Source organism: Hippichthys cyanospilos, chromosome 8 (assembly GCF_059441005.1).
Source record: "Hippichthys cyanospilos isolate Australia breed blue-spotted pipefish chromosome 8, RoL_Hcya_1.0, whole genome shotgun sequence".
NCBI classification, from domain to species: domain Eukaryota; kingdom Metazoa; phylum Chordata; class Actinopteri; order Syngnathiformes; family Syngnathidae; genus Hippichthys; species Hippichthys cyanospilos.
Genome location: NC_142376.1, coordinates 1498400 through 1513823, shown reverse-complemented (window position 1 = coordinate 1513823; position 15424 = coordinate 1498400). Strand labels below are relative to the sequence as shown.

Below are 15424 nucleotides of genomic sequence, written 5' to 3'. Positions count from 1 at the left end.
ACGGATGGCATGGAATGACAAATGTAAAGTGAACATAAAATATGAGTTTATAACAGGTGTGTCTTATATTTGGGGAATTACGGACACCTGACGTCCTCTTTGTGTTTTCAGCTCCCAACCTGAAGGGGCGTCCGCGCAAGAAGAAGTTGTCCTTCTCGCAGAGGAGGGACTCGGCGGGGTGCACGTCTCAGGACCCCAACAGCCCGTCCAGCAAAAGTCACAAGGTAGTAAGCCAGCGAGCCAGCCGACAAATTGATCTCCAGTTGCCAGTGTTGTTGCCACAATTTTTTTTTTTTTTTGAATTCGCTAGCCAAGGTCAGCGGAGGGAAAAAAAAATCCTTTTATTCCTATGTCCTTTCCTTTTCCAAATAGACAGTGGGGGTTCCTAAAAAAATATTTCTAATTTTATTTTATTTCTGTGTATCAGGGCTCAGCGATACTGCCCATATAGAAGATCTCCTTTTTATTATGTGATTAATGAATAATGTAGTGCACATCCTAAAAAACATCTTTTTTTCCATTTGCTTAGTATGCAATACATAATACAGTAGATTTGTGGATGCCACCTGACCGCCGTCCTTCCGATCCTCACAGGTCAAAGCGAGCTGTCAAGCGTTAGCCAATGGCAAGCTTAGCTCCGCCCCCAAACACAGAGCCAGCGGAGGCCTTGGCAGGAAGGCAATGGTGGCGCCCGAGGAGAAGGAGATGCTGGAGGAGAGGGGCGAGAAAGAGGAGCTCAGAGATTCGTCGTCCTCGCCGACCTCCCTAGAGGATGACGAAGAGGCGGCCGCCGTGGCCGCCGCCGTCTCGGCGGAGGCCGCCTTCTCCTCATCCGAGGAGAGTCGAGAGGACGAGCAGGCCTTCCTGGTGGAGCTCTACAAGTACATGAAGAAGAGGGACACGCCCATCGAGAGGATCCCCTTTCTGGGCTTCAAACAAAGTCAGTTTCCTGATTGCTTAGTTTTTATTCTAGATCCCCTCAATGCTTACCGGATGTTCCGGGCTATAAGGCGCACCGGATTATAAGGCGCAGCTTCAGTGATTGGCCTATTTTAAAACTGTTTTCAGACAAGGTGCACAGCAATATAAGGCGCATAGAGTAGAAGCTATAGTAGTGGCTGGGCTTGCGTTATGCATCCACTAGATGTTGCTAAAGGCAGACTACCCCACTTTGAGAACCACAGCTCAAAACCTTGCCACTCTTAATCGAATCAGCTGGAGACGATCGTCTTTGCTTTTTGGGAAATGTTCCAAGGAGGAACTCGAACGTTGGTTCAGTCTGCTCGCTTCTTTTATGGAAAATAGTGCACTAATGCAAATAATAACAGCCAACTGACGACCGCCCTCTTGCTCGTCCCATTACGGTCATTTTTGTAAGGAAGAATAGGGTCAATATAAAAACGCACATCAAAACTCTGCCTACGTGGCATGTGAATTTTCCTGGAGTGGCGGCGTACAGATACTTTCGATATGAACGTTTTTCCTTTTGGCTTTCATTCATTTCAACGGGTCAGTTTAACACGACATAACAGAGGCGTTAAAGTTTGACGTTTACGAGCACGGGTCCCAGCTGCAAAGGCGTCACGGATCCGAGGGGAGCTTCCCACGGAAATCTCGCGTCTTTTGCGGGGTCTTCCCATCCGGACGTGCGGCGACGACATGAAACGGATCCTAATAAAGGCTTCCGCCGGAATGGAATTGAGCCCAGCAACAGATGGCTGAGTCGTGTTAGCTCCCTTCCAGTGATTTACCTCCAAAAAATCCCGCCGCCCATCGTTTGTCACCCCGCCTGGTCCGCTCTAAAGTCTAACCTCGCTAATGTTGTTATTATTATTTTTTCAAGTGTTGTACGCGTCTCCCCCGGGGCTTGTATGCATTGAACATGTCAGAGCACAACCGCTGATCTCTTTAAGTCTGGAATGAGCGTGTATATATTTGACGGTTAAACCTTTCCTAGAACCTGCCAACGGAACACATTTTCACTTATTATTTTTCACCACGATTCGTGTTTATTTATTGTTGTTGTTGAGCTTGAAACACGGTGTTGTTGCGCTCTTCAAACACGTGACGTGTGACCAACAATCACTTGGGAGCAAAATCAGAAATCCTTAATGTTAAACTAGAAGCAATACAACAAAAAACCTTTGCGATTTCAGTAATAATTTACAGCTAATAATGCTGAGTTTTAGAATACACATACACACGTTTTTTTCAATAATTTAGTGGAAAGTCCAAAGGCGTAATTTTTCGTGTCTTTCAAGAATATAGACGTTTGTTATTCATTCATGCACCGTAAATTTCAGACTAGAAGCCGCTAATTTTTTCTCACGCTTTGAACCCTGCGTCCCTAATCCAGTGTCCAGTCTTTTCTTTTTTCTTTTTTTTTTCTTTTTACAAGCCACCAGAGGACAATCTTCCGGTAAACAAATCCAGACAAATTCAATCCCAAATATGTATTTTTACATGTCTTACATGAAGGCATTGTAGGTGTTTGATCCTTAGTATTTTTTTTATTTTCTGTGTGTGTGTGTTTGTTTGTTTTATTGATCTTGCAACATGGTGTTGTTTTCCCCTCAAAAATCAATGACTTTTGTCCAACAATTGTTTGATAGCAAAGCAGAAATCGTCAACGTTATACAAGAGCCAATACAAGAGCTGGATTTAAACATAATCAGTATCTAGATGTCAAAGTTCAACATGATAAGACTACTTAGTCATAAAACTACCAGGAGTGTGTCATCCCTCGGCTAAAACACCGCCAGAAAGATGTGGAAGAAAATGACCCAAAATGGTCCAAATATCGCACAAGGGTTAAAGTTTTTAGTAGGTGCTGCTGTTTTGGTCAGCCCCACATTTCTAATGGACTCGACGCTTCCCGCGATTGTGAACGAGGGTGCCAAATGTGCTGCCGCGGCACACCAAAGAGAGGCGTGTGTGTACACTCTCTCGCTCGGTCCCTTTTCCATACGCACAGCAGCGCACAGTGGCTTCGATGCGGTAATTACAGACGCTGCTTAAATAGCCCATCATGCATTTGGACAAGACAATATGATCACGGAAAAGCTCGCATTAGGCCTTTGTTATTCCAAGCGACGCAGGGACAAGGACGCCGACCAGGAAAAAGGGGAAGAAAAAGAATCAATGCTGTCAAAGGCGTAGATAGGAAAATGTCATTTTGACAAATGCAAGGCTTTGTGTAAGCACAGATTGAATTTTGATGGATTTCTCCTCCCTGACGAGGCCGCTATATATATATATATATATATATATATATATATATATATAAAATATTAATTTTATTATTATTATAATTTTAATTTTGGGGGGTATTAAACAATGATGTTGCAGCAAACAAATAGAAATATTTACCAGTGAAATTGTTGTCCAGCATCGTCCAAGATGAGCATTTGAGGCTATTTTTAGAAACGTTACACAGCGCTTGCAATCTGATATTATGCATTAGCCCGTTTGTGCTCTCAAATCAATAAAGTTGAAGTCAGCGCATGCTTTCAAAAGGTAGGGCTGGGCGAAATTAAATCTCACTTCAATCATTCTAGAGGGTTGCCATTTTTAACGGCCAGATAAACTCCTCAAATGTGATGATTGAAATATTTGATTCATTAAAAACACTGTGTAAAATATTCAGGCAATAATAACGAATACACATTTAAAATTAGTATTTAGTCAATTTTGTTATGTATAGTCTGCACCAGAGGCTTGTAACATCATGCACCAAAACAACAGTAACCCGCCTGATTTCGTTTGCTAGTGGACTGTGTCCCCTGTTGGCAATTAAAATAGCGGTTCAAATTCAAAGTTAACACTTGCATAGGGTCGTCTCCTGTCTTCCTTTGTTTACCAAGAGGTTTCCCCCTGGTGGCTAGTAAAAAAATAACTGCAGTTTGGGGGCATGAGAAAAATGTAGCAGCTTAGAGCCGAGGAATATGTCATTTCCACATTCCTTCAGCGTGTTCCAATAAAGTCAACACCCATCATCGGCTCTGCGGCGAGTCACGTTTGACTATTTGAGGGCGCCTATTTTAGTTTTTTTTTTTTTTTTTTTTTTTTTTTTTTCCCAATATAAAAAAAGCCCCTACGCCGCCGCCTTCTGCTTTCTGGCTTGGCCTCATTTCAAAGGGAAATTTCCCCCTGCAATTATATTCAGACAGCGCACGCCATTATTTGACTTTATTTGACAAGTTTAAAGGGAGTAGCGCAGTGGTGTTATTCCATTCGGGCGCACACAATAAAGCTGCGTTTTTCCTCGGCCGCTTTTTGATGTGGCTTCAAGCGAATATGTTGTCCAAATGGAGAAACGGCAAGTAGGAATAGAAATCATCTGTTCTCGGGGGTCAAATATCCCTCCTCGTCAAAATTGTTGTCACTGTACAACCCGTCTTTTTTATCGTATTCTTCAGTGTCATACAAGTAAAAGCAAACAAACAAACAAACAAAAATGTAATTCCCCAAATGCAAGACGCAATTTTTTTCCAAAAATAATTGGAACATGTATGGTGCGCCACTATGACAAAAATAACTTGAGCTGTGTCGCAAGGAAAAGGGGAAAAAAAAAAAAACTGCTTGGAGCGCATTCAGCGTTATTGGGGCGGGGCGTTCACTGACCACTCATAATGTGGGAAATTTGAAAGACACTTTACACACTTAACCCACAACAAATATATAACTTGCAGATATGAGCGCAAGATAATATGAAGAGTTTAGGAAGATGAGATTGCTTCTGTTTTGCTCTAGTTTTTACAACGACTGTTGCGTTATACGTTATACACGGTAACATAGAAAATACCACAATTTGACCCTAAAATTAATGGTGTGTCCTATGCACAGGCGCGTCGTACATTCGGGAAATAAGGATACAATCTCACGCACCCCCAGAAGTGCCTTCAGAACCACTGCATTAAAGTATTGATATTTTCTCAAATGAAAACTTGGTTATTTCTTTCTCTATCCACTAGTGACATTCTTGCGATGTTTACGTTGCCTGTTTGGTTGTTTCTGACTTGTTCTTGTTTGTCTGGCCCACAGTCAACCTTTGGACCATGTTCCAAGCCGCTCAGAAGCTGGGAGGATATGAGCTGGTAAGTGCTCACATATGTGCTGCTGCACTCTTAATAACGTCCTTCCGTCCTTTTTTTTTTTTAATTTGCTCACTTTTAGGACGTTGCGCCAAGACGCGCCGTGCCGTGTCAAATGTACGTGAAAAAAAACATAGCTAATAACTGAGTAATGATGTCACTAGAACAGGAAACACTTGTTTCAAGAGGCTCTGATCCGCTTTTGTTTTTGGCGGCGTTTGGACCAATATATTGAAGCGAGAAAATGGCGTTAGACCCTGTCCTGGTTCAGGCAAGCTAGAACATTTAATAAACAATAAACCAGAAGGAAGACAAGTATCTTTTACTCACGAGGTGAGCGGGCAGGGCTCTGCGCTTTCTCAGATCTCCTTATTAAAATCAACAGATTAATACTCCTTTCTGTAATCTTGACAGGGAAAAAAAAAATACATGGTCAGAAAGAAAAAAAAAATGGTAATGCGTCTCTAGTATTATTGTTCTGGGAGCCGGGCAAAATGCGAAAGCGGGCCAGATCCGGCCCACGGGTGGCGGTTTGAGGGCCACTAATGGGCTCGCATGTTATCGTAACAAAATGTTTGTGTTGACTTGCACTTTAAGCAATGATATTCCTGTTTTTACAGAGAAAAAGTTGTATTGTAAGAAATAAATGAATGGCGAGCACATATTCTGTCAAGGTATAAAATTAGTGCTCTTGTGTTTTTGTGATGAACTTTTATTTCAACAAGTGACAGTGAAAGGTTTTCACGTTAACGTGACACTTAGAAGCATAGAAAGCAATAAAATGATCATCTTACAACATTAATCTTTGATTGATGCATTTTTAGCTAATGCTCCACGGCATAATACAGTACTTAAGTATTTTTCTACAAAGAAAAAAAAAGTAATCTCAAAGCTTTTAAGAGCCTTGTTTTATTTGGCCTAAGTCGCCATGCGTATGTTCTCCGTGCCCGCTCTAAAATGATACGAGCTAATAACGGCGACTTATTTCCTCCATCCCTAAACTCTGACTCTGCGACCCCAATTTCTCAAGCGCCGCCAAGCGCTTCACGTGCGCGTTATGTAAGAAGGAAAAAGTGACTTGGAATGGCGGAGGCTACAGTGAGTCAGACCTTTCCAAAGCGCGAGCGATGATGTCACACGCTTATGCCCCGCCTTCCTTTACATCTTTAATATCAAATTTTCCTCGCTACCCGCTCCCTGACATCTTGTGCCCCCCCCCCCCCCCCCCCCCCCCCCTTCCTGCCCGGCAGATCACCGTCCGCAGGCAGTGGAAGCACGTGTACGACGAACTGGGCGGCAACCCGAGCAGCACCAGCGCCGCCACCTGCACGCGCAGGCACTACGAGAGGTCGGTCTGCTCGCCCCCTCGTGTGTGTGTGTGTGTGTGTGTGTGTGTGTGTGTCATATATACATATATATATATATATATATATATATATATATATATATATATATATATATATATATCATTTTTTTATTTATTTATTGTAAAAGGTGCAAAATCCATTTCTTGTCCCAAGGCACGCCAAAAGCCCGGAAAATCGAAAAGTCATTGAATATATTTCAACTGGATGTCATTGGAATCGAAATATTTCATGTTTCGACTCGTGCGGCCTCGTGGAGAATTTTTGGTTGACTTGCCCTTCACGATCAAATACATGAATTGTACCGTAAAGCTATGTCGAAGTTAATTGCATAAACATAAATGTCTTATTTTCATAATTGCCTGTATAAAATGAAATATCAATGGGTTATTTCCAAATTGCACTTCTTAGGACACATACTCGTGACGGCACGCGTCATTTGGGAAGATTGTAATATTGTCGCTCGGCGCAGCTGAATCATCTTTGCGCTCGGACGAATGATTAAAGGCGGAAGGCGAGCCCCCTCCGGGGAGCAAACGAGCTCATTCATCACGCCGCCCCGCAGTCTTTGCTGAGCTAATACGAGGCGGCTAATCGCCCTCCCGGCGCCGTCGCTAAAATGGCCGGCGAGCCCAGATTATTGCTTCCGTTGATATTTCCTCCCGCGACCTCGTAAACACAGCGCCCGCTCGCGTCCTGACGTCGCACGCTACTTTTCACTAAATCTCATTGTGGGCGGCGTCAAGTTGCCTCTTCCGGAAGGTGGCCGCTTGGTCGGCGCCCGACGGACCAAATCTCGCCCGCCAAAAGTTGCCAAGAGTCAATACGAATCTCTTCATTATTCACTGGAATTTTTGCCCCCCACCAAAAAAAAAAAAAGTAAAACAATATTTTATTAAATAAAATTCATACAACTTTTCATTTTTACTTCCATGTTTCCAGTGGAAATTGTCAATTGAAACGATTTGGCCCAGCGCGCCAGCCATTCCAAATTTCCTTGGACATCTTTTGAATCCAATCGATCGTACGTCCATCATATTCACGCCGGAAGCCGTCGGGCGCAATGCCGCTAACAATGCTGAACAGCGGATAACCTCGGCTAATTGTACCCCCCCCTCTCTTCTCTCTCTCTCCCCCTGCTGTTCATTAGAAAGAAATCAATAAGCCGAGGGTCTGCTGCGGCTGCTGCGGCTGGCCGGCCTTTAATGATATTTATTCAGGGCGGGGGGAAAAAAAACAAACAAAAAAAAAACCGCTTCCCCGAGATGTGCTGTCAGGCGGGGCTGCGGCGCTCGGAATTAAAAATGAGGTCATGAAAAAGATGGCATCAATAACCTTGAAATACACCCCCCCCCGCCCCTCCCCCACCCGCGCGCGTGAGCACGCCTTCACGTTACAGGTCAGCGCCTTTTAACAGCTCCTACATTTTTAATCGTGTTGTTTTTAGCGTAAAAGACTTCTCCCTCTCCGGTGTCATTGGGCGGAGGGATGCGGCGTTGCCGTGGCGACGCGCAAAGCCGCTCGCCGTCGTTTTGCTCTTTCCAAAGCCGGGAAAGAAAAAAAAAAGTGTCTGAAATGCGTTGGGCTCCGCGCATGTCTTATTGACTCGTCGCAAAAGCGCCACTCTTTGCATCCCAAACTGTGCGTGCGCGCGTGCGTGCGTGCGTGCAGATGTTATTCAGCGCTATCTTGCACTCGTCAGCATCTCTTTGCTTCGTCCTTGCCGTACTGCAGATACATCACGTTGTGTGTGTGTGTGTGTGTGTGTGTGCGGCGACGGGCCGGCGCGCGCGCGTGTTTCTCGCAGGAAAAGCGTATTACTTGCCTTTTGGCTTCCGTCGGAAAAAGACACGGGAAGCGGGGATGTGATTTAATGGCCGCCGTTGCTGAAAGTTAACACGATGGGATAGCTCCAGGTGAAAAAGGAGCCGCGTCAGCCCGCCGCCGACCCCGGATGACCTGCTTCACCGCAAACTTTTCGAAGCGCTCGCGGCTTCTCTTTTTTATTAACAAAAAAAATCTATATTTGATCAATGATATCAAGAAAAAATACATTCAATAAAATTAATACATTATATATGTATATATATTTTTTATTATTTTTCACATTCAAAAAGCTTTTTATTACCTTTTTTTAAACAACATCCCAGGCCATGTTGAAGTATATTTTTATGTTTTTATAATATATCACGAGCCGCAAAAATGTGGATGAATGGCCGCAAATGGGGGGACCCCAACACATGTATAAATGACCTCTTAGTTATTACTTTTGTTAGGACCCCCTCTTTAAAAACATAAAAAGAAAAACTAATGAAAACAATTTTTGATGAAATAAAAGTCATATACAGTATCCCCTAATATTTAAATTTTATTCTTGCCCCTCCCCCCAAAAAATACAGTTGATTAAAAAAAAAGCTCTATGACAATATTGTTTTGATTTTCTTCATGTGCGTAAGTATGGAACGCCGTCAAAGTGGGTTAAGGGGAGAGCGCGTTGTGTGTGCGAGTGTGACGGGCCATGGAGCGAGGCGAGGCGAGGCGCCCCGCCGAGATTAATAAATCGTTGGGCGTTGCAAATTAAATTAATTGCATTCTGTCACAGAGGCACAACATATGCTCCACGTCTGCAGTTTTATCTTTTTTTTTTTTTTTATTTGAGGGGGGGGCATATAATGTGAGGACTCCCTTAAAATGGCTTTGTTTCTTATTTTCAGAACAAAAGATGGTCTCGGTTGAGTTTTACGCTAAAGTTTTAGCACTCTAGTGCAGGGGCGTCAAACCTGCGGCTTGCGGACCCGTTCTGGCCCGCAAACGGGTTCAATCCACCCGCGAGATGACTTTGTAAAGCGAAAAACGAGCTGGAAATATTTCAGTAAACGAAAAACTTGAACGGTAACGTTTGATGATTAATATTGACTTTGCGCTGGTACTATTTCAAAAATATAAAAGGATAAAAATAGTAGTAATGAATGGCCCCCGGGCCGTAATTTGCACTGTTTTAGGTCAATGACAAAGATTTTTTTTTTGTTTGTTTGTTTTTCGCCTGCACCATCTCCGTTATAGTCATGCCAGGGAAAGGAGCCATTGGCCACCACTGCTAGCTTTGAATTTCATTCATTACGGTTGAGGTGGCGGCGGCGGCTAATGAGAGGCGGGCCCTCCCCCCCCCCGGGGGGACCCAAGGAACGAACGCTAAAGGTCATTTTGAAATCTGCTGTTTTCAGACTTGACAAAGGGCTTAAGTTTTTCCTACATTCTTGGCCTGCCCCCGCATGAATGGGGGTCACCTCTAGTGCTTTGGCTTTGAAACAAAAAGGGGCTTGAATCCAAAGTGGGGGGGGGGGGGGGGGGGGTCTGTTTATTCCGCCATTGACATCCTTTTCATTCACGGGCTCCCAGGCCTGTAAAATACAAGAAAACAAATCATTTTCTGTGCTCCTAATCGCTGCTGGCTTTGCGCGCCCTTTAAATTGTCCTTTTTTTTTTTTTCCTTGTGATCTTAGTGCACAACAGCGACTCAAATTAATTTGGGGCGCAGATGGCGGAGGGAGCTTGTGGAAGTGGAACAGCCTGCGGGCTTTTTCCACATATTTGGTGACTTAAAGGCCCCCCGTTTGTGGGAGACCCACGCGCTGCTCCTTCCTGTAACGCCAAAGCCTTGCCGCTAAAGTCACCTTGATTTTGCCAAGTGCCGCCCCCCCCAAAAAAACTCTTTGCAGCAACCCTTTCAATCGGAGGTGTCCAACCTGTGGCCCGGGGGCCATTTGCAGCCCGCCATTCACGTTTCTCTGAACATCGTCATGTTTCTATGAACATCTGGCGTTTTTGATCATTTGAAATCTTTGAGCACTTGTTTTGGTTCCGAATGTGGGAGGTGGATTTGGGCTTCTGCTCTGTACGAGTCTTGTCTAGTTTGATACTGTGCAAATACTTTGATATTCAACTGATAACCATCAACAAAATGTTATGTATTTTTATTGCTTGATTTTCATATCTTTTGATTTTAGCCCTCCTTTTTTTTTGCCCTCAAATGAAAAAGTTTGAACAGCCCTGCTTTAAATCAGCTATTCTGGATTTTTCCGTTTTTTTTTTTTTTTTTGTTTTTTTTAAAGATTAGCCAGACGTGCGTAATAGCCTTATCAGCAGCGTCAATTGGGTTCCCAGATGAGCTCCTGCCTGATATTTCTCTATTTATTCCCTGCTGCATATATTAGCGGAGGCAAAAGCGGGCGCTCAAACAAGAGGCGGCTGATAAATTGGCTTGAGAGGAAGTTAAGTGTTTATTGACCTCATAAAAATGTTGCCGGTGCCGCTTTAATGAAATTCTCCACAAACGAGCAACATGCCGCCCCCGTGCGGCCCGCGGCGGGAAGGACACCGCCGTTTCATTTCAGGACTTCCTGGCATCCTGTTTTGTGGCGTGTGGGGCAAAAAATCAAGAGCACTTCTCGAATTCTCGTCCGTATGCCAATAAGTCCCTTTGAATAAGTCCATTTTGTTTCCATTGTCGTCACGCGGCCGGAGCTACTGAAACAAATGTCGTCTTTTGCCGCAAAGATCACACAAAAATTCCCGCAGAGCTTCTTGAAATCTTTGCAAAACGGGTCATCTTGATGGATGGATTGTTGCGCGCGTCCTTTGAAAGGACTTCAACTTATACATCATTTTGATATTTTTACTATTATATTTTTAAAACGTTTTAATCACAGCCATTGATTCACATCTCAGTTCTATTTTATAATCGTTCCATAAATTGGCACCTTGAACAGATGCACGCGTTTGCTTTAAAGGTGCACTGCCCCCTGGTGGCAAAAACCTGCATTTAAGCCACACTAGACTATAAGGCACCGGGCTCAAATGATGAGAAAAAAAGTGCAGTTTATCATCTGGAAAGTACAGTATTTCCTCCAATAACACTTTAGTTGACATACAAGCATATGAAAAACATTTTTTTCTTTTACTGTTTATTTACCAGTTATTGGTGTTGGGAAGCAGTGTTGTAGAGACTTTTTTTTTTTTCCAACTTGCGGAAAGTCACGCTCGTCCCGTCTCCCGGGTCCACTTGAAGTTAGGTTTGGCAGCCGCCGTTGTTAACCGGGGCTCCGGTCCCCGCTCCGACTTGACGGTGAACTCGGGGCATGCCGCCATGAGGAATAGACCAGCCTTCCCGCTCGCGTCTGCCTGTAATCCCGCCAGCTGGGCCGCTGCGCTTAAAGCAAAATGAGAATGCGCACACGCCAGCTGGACCCATGAATCATATTGGCATGTTCAATTTAAGGAAAAAAAAAATATTGGTTACAGTATAATCACGTCCAGGAAAAGCCGAGCGTTTATATCTTTCTCAAGGTTCAAATAATAAGCGGTGTGACGTGTCTCAGCAGGCGCTAACACACACACACACACACACACACACATTCTCTGGCATTCATGCGCGACTGGATTTCCCCTAACGTTGTGTCATCACAATAGGATTAGTTATTGCATGCCAAGTATTAAAACTGGAGCCAACACCGCCCTCAAAAGCATGTTTGCTTTTTATATGATCTATCATGATATTATCCTCCATACAGTGTTTTTTTCTTTCCTCACAAGTGTATTGACGTATTTCATATATATATATATATATATATATATATATATATATATATATATATATATATATATATATTAGGGTAAATGATATGGGGGGTTTGAAACATCTGAATAAAACCCCAAAAAGTGTGCCAGTTAGCACAGCAAAAAGACAAGATTCGCGCCTTGACCTGCCCGAACAGTGCGAGTCAAACACGTGGTCATTGTGTTGGCCAAGCCTTCCGTGACACAACAGCGCCCGCATTCCTTCTTTTCCTCCCTTTGCAGGCTCCTCCTCCCGTACGAGAGGCACCTCAAAGGCGAGCAGGACAAGCCCCTCCCCCTGACCAAACCCCGCAGCCAGGAGAAGGCGGCCAAGGCCAAAGGCGTCGGGGCCAAGAAAGCCAAGGCCCCGGGCGCCGCCAAGCAGGCGCTCAGAAAGGAGCGCGACGACGCCGCCGCCAAGGCCCAGCCGCAGGTGAGTTGCGGCCACCTTTTTGAAGGCCTAATTGCTCGTCGTTAGCGATACCTGGGACCCCGAGGTGTGGCTGGGCAATGAATTGAATTTCAAAAATGGTGGAAGTGGTGGATTCCGGGCTTTCATTCCCTTTAGCGCAGCTACATCTAGTGGATGCATAATGCAAGCCCAGCCACTACTGTAGCTTCTATTCTATGCGCCTTATAATGTGGTGCGCCTTATTTATGAAAACGGTTTTAAAACAGGCCATTCGTTGAAGGTGCACCTTATAATCAGGTGTACCTTATAGTGTGAAAAATAGGGAAGCAATTGATTGCGGTTAAAAAGTTCTCCTTTTGTCTATTACTAAGCGGCCATTTAGAAAAAACTCCTTAAGCCTACCACTTGAAAATATTTGGGGAAAAAACGTACCCGGGATTGTCTGGACTCTTAAAAACGTAGAAGGATGTCTTCGGGATTGACTGAGTTTGACGCCGCCGCGCGAGCCCAATGAAACGGTAACCCATGACCGTCTCCGGCCGCAGGACTCCAAGGCGAAGGGCCAAGCGGCCATAAAGCCGGAGACGCCGGCCTTCGACGAGCCCATCGTCATCGAGGAGGAGGAGCTTCGCGTGACGCCGAAGGAAGAGGAGTCGCTCGCCGGGGAGCCGCCGCGCCACGGAGAGGCCGACTCGGGCGTCGCGCCGCTCGCCCCGCGGCCCGAGTGGAGGCAGATGGCCGAGGCCCTTCAAGCCGGCGCGACGGAGGTGCGCCCGCCGGCCTATCTGCCTCACCGCTGGGACCAAGGCAAATCGGGCGGACACGTGGCGCTGCCCGAGTCCTCGGAGAGCCACGGCGGGAGGGTGGGCAAGGTGTTACCCATGTGCAAGCAGGACGGGCGCGCCGTAGACCCCGGCGCCGACGCCTCCCCGGAGAAGGACGACGGCGGGCCCGTCCGGAAGGAGAGTCCCGCGCTGGTGGCCGCCTACTGCAAAGCCGCCCAGGGCGTCATGTCCCCCCTGGCCAAAAAGAAGCTCCTCTCCCAAGCGTGCGACTCGGCGTCCTTCTCCTTCGCCTCTTCTCTCCGGCCGCCCCTCGCTCCCGAGAGGGACGCCGACAAGAGGGACGACCTCCCGGCGGCGGCGCCCATGTTCCGGCCCTCGGTCATCCAGCACGCGCAGAGCAGCAAGCCTCCGCGGGAGAGGAGCGGCGGCCGCGTCCCGCAGCCTCACGTCACGGCCCCGTGGCAGCCGTACCTCCCCGGGACGTCGGACGGCGCCGAGAACCGGGCTCGGAGCTTCGCCGGGGACCGCTACTCGTCCCCGCACCTGCACAGCCTGTACAGGCAAACGGAGAACTGCCTGAGCCGGGACGGGATGCCCGGGTACGCCGACGGAGAGCGGCGGGAGAACTTTGGCGGGGAGCGCGAGGGGCCGCGGGGTTTTGGCCCGGAGCGGGAGGGCCCGGCGTACCGGTCTCGCTACAGCGACGAGGCGCAGGCGCCGCCCGCGGGCGGGGAGGCCGACGAGCAACCCCGAGACTTGGGCGCGTCCAAACCGCTCTCCCAGCGGGCGTCGGCCTTCTCCAAAACCTCCTTTTGCGCCCTCCCCTACTCCCTGGTGCACCAGGGCTTGGACTCTCACCCCAAGGCGTGCCGAGTCCCCCCCATGACCGTGTCGCCTCCCAAGCGGGACCCGTCGCCGCCCTTCGCCGCCGCCAAACCCTCGTCCGAGCCCTCCGCCCGACCCGGCAAACGGAGCCTCGGGGAGCCGGAGGCGGAGGAGGCGGCGGAGAGGAAGGTCCGCGCGGTCACGCCCGTCCACCCGCCGTCCGCCGTGCGCCGCGGCGACCCGGAGGAGCTGAAAGCGGCCGAGCCGGCCCGCGCGGTCCACCTCCCCGAGGGCCACCCCGCCGGCGCCTACCCCCTTCCCCACGCCGCCGCCCTTTACGCCGGCGTGTACCCGCCGGGCGCCCTGCTGTCGCAGGACGGACTCCGGCAGCACCCGGGCCTGCAGTACCTGAAGAGCCAGTCGGCCGTGTCCCCCCTGGTCCCCCCCTTGGCCTTCCACTCCGTGCTGCTCCACAGGCAGCTCCTGGCATCCGCCCCTAACCCGCACCCGCACCACTTCTTCAGGCATCCGGGCGGGGCCGCCCTCTACGGGGACCTGCTGCACCACCTGTACCCGCTCTCCACCCTCCCCCCGCCGCAGTTGTCCTCGGTACACCCCAGCACTCGACTGTAAGGCCCATTGTGAAAGACGGACCGAAAATTCCATTTGACTTAAGTTTCCACCTTTCTTCGTATACTTTGCACTGTTCCGTATCTTTATCGCCACTGACCGTATCTTCCTTTGTGTCCTTATTTGCACAATTCTGACGTGGATGTGCTCCTTCCTTTGGATTTGACGCTCCGTTTTTGTTTACCGCGTCCTAGGGCTATAATCGCTTGAAACACTACAGCGGGAAACCCGCGGATGGCGCCGTCGCCGCCGAGTGGCGCGGTACCGCCTCGTTTCGCCGGGAAAACCCGACGGCGCTCGTTCTGGTGACTTGAAACCGACGACGCGTGGACGCCATGCTAAGCTAACGTTAGCATGGGTGCGTTTACGACCGAATGCGCTCGAGCGATGCGTTGCCTCGGGCGCGTTTTGGGGCCAACGGAAAAGCCATTCGAGGCGAGGCGGTACCGCGCAGTGGAGTGCGGTTACACAAGTAACCTGCAGGGGTGCTGTGGGACACGACATGTCCAGATCCATTTCACGTGAATGAATGTGGCTTTTTCTTAGATTTTTTTTTTTAGTTTTTTCAAATAACTCAACTAGGATCTTCTGTCACACAAGCGAAATGAAGCAGCGTGATTCTTCAGAGTCCCCCCCCTCCCCCAAAAATACACAAAACTGTCAAGCATTTCACCACCTTGATTATTCACAACTTGAAAA

The 15424-nt window shown here is 47.6% G+C and overlaps 1 protein-coding gene across 1 annotated transcript in view; it reads left to right on the top strand.

Moving 5' to 3' along the window:
• arid5b (AT-rich interaction domain 5B) overlaps positions 1–15424 on the top strand; it is a 73959-nt gene extending 58535 nt beyond the window's left edge. Inside the window, exons 6-11 of the mRNA XM_088421579.1 lie at positions 112–224; positions 595–940; positions 5044–5096; positions 6344–6441; positions 12317–12506; positions 13031–15424. Of these exons, the coding sequence (XP_088277705.1) occupies positions 112–224; positions 595–940; positions 5044–5096; positions 6344–6441; positions 12317–12506; positions 13031–14728 (2498 nt within the window). The 3' untranslated portion in view covers positions 14729–15424. The remainder of the gene's footprint in view (positions 1–111; positions 225–594; positions 941–5043; positions 5097–6343; positions 6442–12316; positions 12507–13030) is intronic.